The 10,314-nt window shown below is 36.7% G+C and overlaps 1 protein-coding gene and 2 non-coding genes across 3 annotated transcripts; 1 reads left to right on the top strand and 2 right to left on the bottom strand.

Annotated features, from left to right (window-relative positions):
- Window positions 1-342: 342 nt before the first annotated feature.
- On the top strand, window positions 343-6,041 carry LOC127941309 (neuronal acetylcholine receptor subunit alpha-9-like). The gene is made up of 6 exons (XM_052536275.1): window positions 343-388; window positions 1,005-1,150; window positions 2,664-2,818; window positions 2,966-3,149; window positions 4,075-4,426; window positions 5,188-6,041. Exons 1-6 carry the CDS (start codon window positions 343-345, stop codon window positions 6,039-6,041), a joined length of 1,737 nt encoding a protein of 578 aa, XP_052392235.1.
- Window positions 6,042-8,587: 2,546 nt separating this feature from the next.
- trnar-ccg (transfer RNA arginine (anticodon CCG)) lies at window positions 8,588-8,660 on the bottom strand. The gene has a single exon. It is a non-coding gene; the product is annotated as a tRNA-Arg (tRNA).
- Window positions 8,661-8,832: 172 nt separating this feature from the next.
- trnar-ccg (transfer RNA arginine (anticodon CCG)) lies at window positions 8,833-8,905 on the bottom strand. Its single transcript has one exon. It is a non-coding gene; the product is annotated as a tRNA-Arg (tRNA).
- Window positions 8,906-10,314: the final 1,409 nt, after the last annotated feature.

The following is a 10,314-nucleotide window of genomic DNA, read 5'->3' as shown; positions in this document are numbered from 1 at the left end:
CAGAAGATGACACATAACAAGTCTCAGCTTTTGAAAGAACAGAAGAACCCCAATATTAAACACACACTTGAATATTTCCACAGTTTCAAGAAGTGTGTGTGTGTGTGTGTGTGTGTTATGTGATACCTCAGCTCTTGTTCCAGAGAAACAGTCAGAATGACATTCAGGCCTTCGGTGTTGTACCTGACACACTGCTCTCAACATTCACCTCGCTATGGGACTCCTAACAACTTCTCTTTCCTCCTCTGCAGCAAGTCTCTTATGACCATGGACCGCAAATGAGCAGCAACGGCACACAATAACTGGCAGATTTTATTAGATTTTTTGCCTTTCTTCTAAAAAATGAAGATCATATTTCTTGTGATTCACATTAGCATGTTGCTAAATGGTAAGTCCATGCTCCTTTTAATGTTGATGCTAAAAGAATTTACTTAATCTGAATTTTGCCTAGTTTTTCTGTAAAATAGATGAACAATTAATTTGTTTGATAAGCAAAATTGTGTCAGATAAGAGATTTTCTGATAATATATCTTGAACTAACTATACACATACATGCATATATATATATATATATATACATGCATATATATATATATATATATATATATATATATATATATTCTGGAAAAACTCTTTTCTCATAAACCACATGAAAAACTGATTAAGAAATACTTTTATAATCAGATTTTAATGTATTTTGTTTATACACACACACACACACACGCACACACACACACATATATACTTTTATAATCAGATTTTAATGTATTTTGTTTATTAACACACACACACACACACACACACATATATGTATAGTACCCATACATAGTATATATATATATATATATATATATATATATATATATATATATATATATATATATATATATATATATATATACTACATAAGGATTATTGTTTGTATTTCTACATATGCATTATTTTAAAGCTGTATCTCTATAATTTTATTTTAAACAACTACATAATTCTATTTTCCTCTGTAGTTGTTTTCTCTGCTCAGGGTCGTTTTGCCCAAAAACTGCTGAACGACCTGATGGAGAACTATTCTAACGCTTTACGGCCTGTGGAGGACACAGACAAAACCCTTAATGTGACTCTACAGATCACACTGTCACAGATCAAAGACATGGTGAGCACTAAACACGCACCTATTTAACCTCATGCTTTCACTGAATGAAAACAGCTACATGCATCAGAGCTACTGCAGAAACAGTGGGTTTGAGATCACTTCTGTTGGTTGGGCATACAGTATATCTCACCAGCAATACACCCACACACTGTCCGACTGGCCTTGATGTGGCATTGCACATATATGTTCTGATCATACTTCGGCGACTTAATGCTGAAACCACAAAGATTGCACAATTGCCCCGAACTTTTAATCTTTGAAAATGCATGCCTAGTTTAAATTCACACTCATTCAGGGTGCAGAGTGCTTAAATAGCAACAGTGAACTACTAATGAATGTATCGGAAGCATTTGCTAATGGTGCCTAGCCTTTTAAAAAGCATGTTCTCACTGGTGAAGCATGCATTGCATGTTTTTGCTTTAGCACAGATTTTACATTGGACATTTTCTGCTGTTTACATAAACAATGAATTAATCAAAATGAATACACAGCCACTTTGAAGAATGCATCAGTGGAGAAAAATGATTTCTGTACAAATAAATGCGGGTTATCCATTGCAGCTATTAACTCTAGGTGTCTAGGTTGTGTGGATCCTCTTCTCATTAACCCTCTGTATCCTGTAACACTGTAAACATTATATGTGTATGTATAGTGTGACTAATGTATAACACTATCTACAAAGTGTGCCACTGCTGATCATGTTTATCCTCCCTTCAAAGTGTTTATTCAGTGCATGTATGATGAAGTAACCTACTAATAAGATTTGTGTTACTCATAATAGTTTTTAGATATTTTCTACTTATTAAAATAAGCAGAATAAGAATGTGTGTGTGTGTGTGTCTGTGTGTGCATAGTGTAGCAATTTAAGTAAATCACTGGTTTAGCAAATTTTAACACAGTAACATCTGACTTTACACACAATGTCACAAGTTAGATTATTTGACTATTTGACTAAAACTAATGCAGAATCTTTTTTCATCTTATGCCATACCATTTATTTGCTTTACATTTTCAAACTCTTAAAATATGTGTTTATTTCCAGAAGATTTTCAGCATGGTTTCAGACACACATTCACTGTTATGCACTATTGTAATACTTAAGAAAACAATAACATTGTTTAAAAAACATTGTTTAACTGCGGTTACTGCACTCGTGTGGTTTTATGTCCAGTGTCTGTGGATGATGGTTATATAAGACATTGTTTATCTGCGTTCCAGAAAGATTTCCACCCTGATCAAACCCAATCAAATATTAATTTACTGAACCCGAGGAGTACTTTTAACCAATGAGATGTGATATGTAGAAGGCATTAAGTGCAGCCTAAGGGTTCAGACTTTCTTCGCTCTCATTCTTCATTGTTGTGAGAAAGTGTTTCATGTACAACGACAACAGAGCAAGACCCCGTGCGACTGAATACATGTTCTTAACAAACCATATTAGATTTTATAGTTTGGTATGATTTGGCTGGTGTGTGTCTGTAAATGACTGTTTGTGCTCGACTCTTTGTGCCAGGATGAAAGGAACCAGGTGCTGACCACATACCTCTGGGTGCGTCAGATCTGGCATGATGCTTATCTGAGCTGGGATAAAGACGAGTATGACGGACTTGAGGTCATCCGAATACCTGGCAACCTCGTTTGGAGACCAGACATCGTTCTGTATAACAAGTGAATACATATACATACAATACCGTGCATAAAACAGGAAAAAATAATGTGGAATTTAAACATTCTCATCTAGACAGCATGCTCAGATTCGATTGATAGACACAAAGAAGACTGAATTATTGCTCTCTATGTTCATTTTTTGCTCAGTGCGGATGAGGAGGACTCCTCGGGACCCCCAGACACGAATGTGGTGTTGAGGTATGATGGTGAGATCACTTGGGACTCCCCTGCCATCACCAAGAGTTCCTGTAGGGTGGACGTCTCTTATTTCCCCTTTGATAGTCAGGAGTGCAACCTGACCTTTGGCTCCTGGACCTACAATGGCAACCAGGTATATGCACTGGACAGGTGTACTGCAACTATATGCATTCTTGTTTTGCCTAAATAATAGCTTTTTATATCTGAATACACACTGTTATGTCACAATGTATCAATGTACAGTAACTCACAATCTGAAGGTATGAACAGGTGCATTTGTAACACATTTGAATTCAATTAGTCAACTGTTGTTCACCCAAAAACGAAACTTCTGTCATTATTAGAAAAAACAAAACATGGATGAATATCTTTCAGCTGTTGAACGCTATCTTTAGATATTTTGAAGGATGTTGGTTAAAAAAAAAAGTATGCATCTATTTCAGACACAGAATGAAAAATAAAATTGCAAATTTTCCCCTTAACAAGTCTGACTTTTTTTCTCACAACTGTCTTTTTTCTCAGAATTGTGAGACATGAACTCACTCATATATTTTCCCCTTCAGAATTGGATTCATAACTTGCAAGTTCATATCTCAAAATTCTGAGAAAAGAAGTCAAATTTGAGATATAAACTTGCACGTGCAAGATAAATATGTGTTTATATCACTAAATTCTGACATTTTCTCACAACTGAGAGTTTATATCACCCAATTCTGAGAAATAAAAGTCTGAATTGTGAGGAAAAATCACAATTAAATTATTTTTGTTCGGTGGCTTCCATAAGGGTGAATTACTAATGGCAGAAATGTAATTTGTGGGTGAACTACAGAAACCCAACATCAACAGATTATGAAGTGAAATCAGAATATATACAAACACAAAGCAAGGAAGAATATTAACAATTGTATAAAACAAGTCTTCATGCATGGGAACCTCATTTCAACTGCTCATAAAAAGCATACAAAGAAATTGAACCTTTAAAGAAGAAAAATATATTTGCATATAAAAGAGAGAGTTTTCCCGTACTTAAAGTCCCATCATGTCCACTGTAACCTCAGGTGGACATCGCTATGGGCATGGAGGGTGGAGACCTTTCAGACTTTGTGGAAAATGTGGAATGGGAGTGTCATGGCATGCCGGCCGTTAAGAACGTCATAATGTACGGCTGCTGCTCGGACCCATACCCTGACATAACATACACAGTCCTGCTCAAGCGGCGTTCTTCCTTCTACATCTTCAACCTCCTCCTGCCGTGTTTCCTCATCTCTTTCCTGGCTCCGCTGGGCTTCTACCTGCCAGCTGATTCTGGGGAGAAGGTCTCGCTGGGGGTGACGGTGCTGCTGGCTCTGACTGTGTTTCAGCTGATGGTGGCTGAGAGTATGCCGCCTTCAGAAAGCGTTCCTCTAATTGGTGAGTTTACAGTAGAGCAGAACAGTTCATTTTAATTGCTCTCTGGCTGTAGACACAAAAGTGATAACCATATGTCACTATAGTGGCTCTGTTGGCCCTCTAGTGGAAGTTGCAATAACTATCAACTCGACTGTGAAGTGAAACAAGAGTATTTAGTAAGTGCTACTAGGTAGCAACTAATAACATGTAATCTGGATTACGTAATCAGATTCAAAAAATTAAGTGCTTGTGATTAGATCATATTACATTGTAAAACACTCACAATGCAACTACAGTTACCTTGTATTACATATTACAATTGCATTACATTACAAACACATTAAACTGCTCAAATTCACGTTATTTCTAAATGTTGGTTAGACTTTTTGCATTGTTATGATTTGATTTATAAGCATTTCTTTAAAAAAAAAAAAACAATATTATCATATTTAAAACAATGTTATAAGCAAGTAAGGTCAAAAGTAATTTAAAAGTAATCGGATTATATCACAAAAGGAACAAAAAAATGTTTCATGTAATCTGCTCAGCACTATCAATATGATTTAATATGACTCTCTATTGGAAATTGATTATATGATTATATTTATATATATATTTATATAAATATATATAAATATAATCATGCAAAAAAAAAAAACATTTTATATTGTCATTGAAAAGTGGATATACAGACAGTACTTTTCGAGTGCATATGATTGTCAGGCCCAACCTCTGATCGTATAGCCTCTTTACTATTTATCCCTTCTTTGTCTTTCCTGTAGGAAAATACTACATTGCAACTATGACCATGATAACAGCCTCTACCTCTTTGACTATCTTTATCATGAATATACACTTCTGTGGAGCGGAAGCCAAACCTGTGCCCCATTGGGCCAAAGTCCTGATAATAGACTACATGTCAAAGATCTTCTTTGTGTATGAGGTAGGAGAGAACTGCACCACAGCTGAAAGCGACCAAGGCCCGTTGTTCCCTGAAGACCCACTGACTAGCTTGGAGAGAGACGGGTATTTAGACAAAGGATTTTATAGAGACTGTCACCATGATGAGAGCAACCAAAGGCAGTTTAACGGCTTCAGCCAAAGAGATCACCGGCGTGGGAATGGGTACCGTCAAAACAACAGTGCCCATCGGCATCATAGGCATGACCAGCAAAGGAGGACCCGCTCATCTTCAAATTCCCCTGTCCGACATCCAAAATACACACACTACATTGATCGAGATGGAAGCGAAAAGCTCCCGCTAACAAGCCAGGAGAAACTCAAAGATAGCGAAATCTCTATTCCGGAAAAACTTAATGGATACACCTATGATCCCGGGAATGGCTATCTCAGTGGAGTCGCCTATCAACACGATAATAGCTACGGCAAACCCTTTGGAGCAGATGGTTACAATAAGACCACCAGTGGCCCAGGATCTGTATGCGCCTGTGGCCAACATCAGAAAGTGGTGCGAAACATTGAGTACATAGCTAACTGTTTCAGAGAGCAGAGGGGACACCAGGCCAAAGGGGCCGAGTGGAAGAAGGTAGCCAAGGTGATGGACAGATTCTTCATGTGGGTGTTTTTCATCATGGTCTTCCTCATGAGTATCCTTGTCATGGCCAAGGCAACCTAGAGCCGTTTACACCTTAACTCTTTCCCCACCAGCGTTTTTTTTTTTTTTTTTTAGTTGTCAGCCACCCACATCAATTTTGATCATTTTTGCAAAAATGTCATGGCCCCCAGAATATTTTACTGTTTGAATATCTGAACATGCAAAATGTCACAAGAAAGAATAGAGCCTTTGCTTTGAACAATCAAAAAAAAGTTTAATTGTAGCTTCATGCATCCTTTTTTTTTCAGCACCTTTCATCAAAAAGCAACTTTTTTTTTTTTTTTACAAAAAGCTGATTATTAAAATTTTTTATTTCTTTATTTTTTATTTTTTGTCAGGAATTCAGATAGATGTTTAAAACATAGATGGAGCAGAAAGCTTCCATCAACACACAACCAAAGCTTCACAGCCGTGAAACACTTCCTAGATTAACATTTAATTCGGTAACGTTAGGCAGTTTTGATTTAAACGCCGTTTAATGATTGATGATCATGTTTTTTACATATGCAATCGTTGTTTCTGGTTCTTCTTCACCATGTTTTGATTCAGGGATTTTTTCAGAAGATGTGTAATAGCGCCTCCTACTGTATAACAGTGGAAACATGGCAAGCCAGAAAATTCCATCAATGGCGGGGAAAGAGTTAAAGAAGCATTCAATCGATTATATATTTGCTAACACTATATGTGTCAAAAGAACAGTTAGTTACTGATTCTTACATATTTTTTCAAACAGTAATTCCTATAATCCTGTATTTGTTGGCAAATTGGTTCATGTTCTACATTCAGCTTAATATGTGGTCTACAGTTACTGCACGACTCTCTCACTTTCTTCATTGTTTAATTTGTTCTTTCCACTGAAGAAGATTCCCTGGTTGTAACAGTTAAATAAATGGCATTAATATTTCAGGCGTAGACTTGTTCCCACATGTGTATGTGTAGAGTAACACAATCTTTGTCTGGTACGGACACACATTAATAATGCACAATTAACCCTGCACATGCACATGGACAGACATCCACACTAATGCACATTAAAAATGCATAAATAGACCAGTCTAGAATGTCGACCACACATAAATACAGTGCAAAACTTGAACAGTGCTAACATATTATCTCATCACAGAAATATATTTTCTTGTGTTAACTTTGATGTGCTGTGCTCGTTTCTCATTCTCTGCTTACAACTTTCTTTTACAAATGGTGCTACACCAATACAAAAATACAGAGTCTTAAAACAACTGATCATAAAAGGAGAATGAGAATGAAAAGAAAGTGAGTAAAACACTGTCACCTCAGACTGCCTACTAAAACCTGATTATATGGAGACATATCAATTAATTCACATGGGTAAGTACTAAACCAAGCCTTGTATGAAAACGAACAGCTAAAATCTTGATTGATGCAAAGACTTGAATAGGTGCTGGCCTAGACCAATGTCTTCTTATTACGCCGTAACATAAGGAAAATAGTTTTTCTGGGTCAAAGACATACCTGTTTCAACTGAGAGTATCTCAACAGCCATTTATGAGCACTTTATTTATTCTAATCACACACTGATCTAAACTCACAGTGTGTGTAGTCTCCAGACTAACAGCATCCCAGACACCAATATTTGAACAAATCCTAAATAATGAATCAATGTCTTGCCATCTGAGATTGCAGTGTGGAGATAAATGTTAGAATCATTACATTTCTGTAATATTACAGCACACTTTGAGTGTATATTACTGTTAATTGTTTGCTTGAAAAACATTTTAGAATACTAATTTATTGATCTAAAGACTATTTATATATTATCTATATTTATTTTAGCATTTTTCATGAACGAGGCATTGATTTGAAATAATCACCCTGGAATTTCTTGCACAGTCAGTGCAGCCCGGCAATGACAAACCATTTACAATTTTAGCAAGTTGTGATGTAAGTTTTATATAGTTTTTTTTTTTGCCAATATACTCTGAGCATGGTAGTAGTCAGCTATCGATACAAAAGCAGAAAAGTTGGTGTAGATAGGATTGGAATAAATGCACGTGCAGGTAAGTTCTTGATCATTTCAACTGGTGCTCTGAGAAAACCTGCAATAAATAAATAAATAGAAAAGTTCAAAAACAGGCGTACCCATTACAAAATATCTCATCTGGTATCAGGTATTACAATGTGTCAGTCCAGGTTCAATTTAAGTTGACTCAGTCAACAGCATTTGTGGCATATTATTGCCAAAAAAAAAAAAGATTTCCAATTGCTTCTATGACTATATATTTAATATGGCATTTCATGAGAAATCCAGTGACTTTGTCATATTTTCATTTCATTGTTATTTTATTGGAAGATAAATGAAATAAATAAATAAAATATGAAATACCTGTGCATTTCAATAACAGTTTATGCTTTGTATATATTCTCAGCCTGAGTACATGCACATTCAGGACAGATGTGCTTACTGACAGTATAACGCACACAAAACTGTCAGAGCTTATATGCAAACTATATCTCCACTTGCCATGGCTGTGCGCTGCTGCTTTGAAAAAGCATTCTGGAATTTCTTCTTAAAAGTAGCCCACCATGGATGACCCAGATGGGACTTGAACCCACAATCTCCAGCTTCGGAGGCTGACACCTTATCCATTAGGCCACTGGGCCACTTGTTTGTTGGGTTTTCGCAGCCTGAAAGGGCAGGCCAGAGGTGTTCTTTGACAGTGAGATGCACACAAAACTGCCAGAGCTACACAAAATTCAGTTTCAAGTTGCCATTGATAGAAGCATTCTGGAATTTCTATCACATGCAGCCATCTTAAAGGTAAACCACCAAAGACGACCCAGGTGGGACTTGAACCCACAATCCCCAGCTCCGGAGGCTGATGCCTTATCCATTAGGCCACTGGGCCACATGTAAGGAGAGATTAATGCAAGAAATATGGTAATTCCACCTTTCTGTACCTATGGCTATGCTGTTTTGAAAGAAGCATCCTGGAATTTTTTCCCAAAAGCAAAGCAAGTGGGACTTGAACCCACAACACCAAACACTGAAAAATGACATCTTACTCATAAGTCAAAATCCCAAGTATAGGAGGTTGACACCTTATCCATTAGGCCACTGTTCCACTTCAAAGAGTGCTTTGTGATTCTTCATGGCTGTGCTGCATTGACAGAATCATCCTGGGATTTCTTTCACAGCCAACTTAAAGATAACTCACCAAAGACAACACACAGTAGCCAACTCCAGAGGATAAAGCACTGTCTTTGCGCGTCCATGCACGGTCAGGCCAAATGTGTATTCTGACAGTCTGATGCACACAAAACTACCAGAGTTAAACAAACTTACATTTCCAATTGCAATGCCGCATTGATAGAAGCATACAGGAATTTCTTGCAAAGCCAAGTAACCAAAGGAAACGAGATGGGATCTGAAACCCTAACCCTAGCTCTGAAGACTAACATCTTATCCATTAGGCCACTCTAATAGTCTTAACATGAGAAAGCACATGCACCATCAGTGTGTGTGCACTTTGGATGGGTTAAACGCAGAGCACGAATTCAGCCATTCTTGGCTGTATGTCATGTCACTTTGTCTTCCAGTAGAATTCATCATGGCTATGCTAAAGTGATAGAATCATCCTGCATTTTCTTTCAAAGCCATCTTGAAGATAAATCACCAAATATGATCCAGGTGGGAATTTAACCCACAAACCCCAGCTCTGAGAGCTGATGCCTTATCCATTAGGCCAAATGTGAATACAACTTTGCGTTATCTTAGCCTGAGAGAGAGCACATGCGCCATCAGGTCTGAAGGATTCTTAATGGCTAAGCTGCATTAATAACACATTCCAAACATATTATCTGAAAAATCTGCATTGTGCCCATAAAGATTTTTTTTTATGTGCTTTTACATTTTCAGCTTATGAGCACATGTACTCTTTGGGAAAAAGTAAGTGTCAAGCATTATTGTTTGCCCAGTTTTTTATTTTTAATGTAGGCCTATCTCTACAGTATTTTTTTATTTTTATTGAAGGGGTATGGTTAGGGTTAGGTTGTGTAGTTATAATTACAATACAATAGGTCTGTCTTTGATGTTAAATTAATTTATTACATATTTTTGATATTTCATATTTCAAAAGGTTTTAAAACATTATGGGTTTTCCTCAAAAAATGCATGTTTGCTCTACTGTTACTGCAATGCCTTACTCTTTAAATAGGCGGAAACAACTGTTAAATCGATTTTTTTTTTCAAGGAATTACAGTTCCTACAGTTACTAAATTACGACAGAAATAAAAAGAGTAGATGTCACTACGACCC

The sequence above is a fragment of the Carassius gibelio genome, chromosome A1 (genome assembly GCF_023724105.1).
Source record: "Carassius gibelio isolate Cgi1373 ecotype wild population from Czech Republic chromosome A1, carGib1.2-hapl.c, whole genome shotgun sequence".
Lineage (NCBI taxonomy): Eukaryota > Metazoa > Chordata > Actinopteri > Cypriniformes > Cyprinidae > Carassius > Carassius gibelio.
The sequence above is the reverse complement of the archived record's forward strand: the minus strand, read 5'-3'. Positions and strand labels throughout refer to the sequence as shown.

Coding starts and splice junctions, on each gene's coding strand:
- LOC127941309 (XM_052536275.1), top strand. CDS start 343: ATGAAGATCATATTTCTTGTGATTCACATTAGCATGTTGCTAAATG. Junction 2,819..2,965: donor GACATCGTTCTGTATAACAA/GTGAATACATAT, acceptor TTTTTTGCTCAG/TGCGGATGAGGAGGACTCCT. Junction 4,427..5,187: donor AGAAAGCGTTCCTCTAATTG/GTGAGTTTACAG, acceptor TCTTTCCTGTAG/GAAAATACTACATTGCAACT.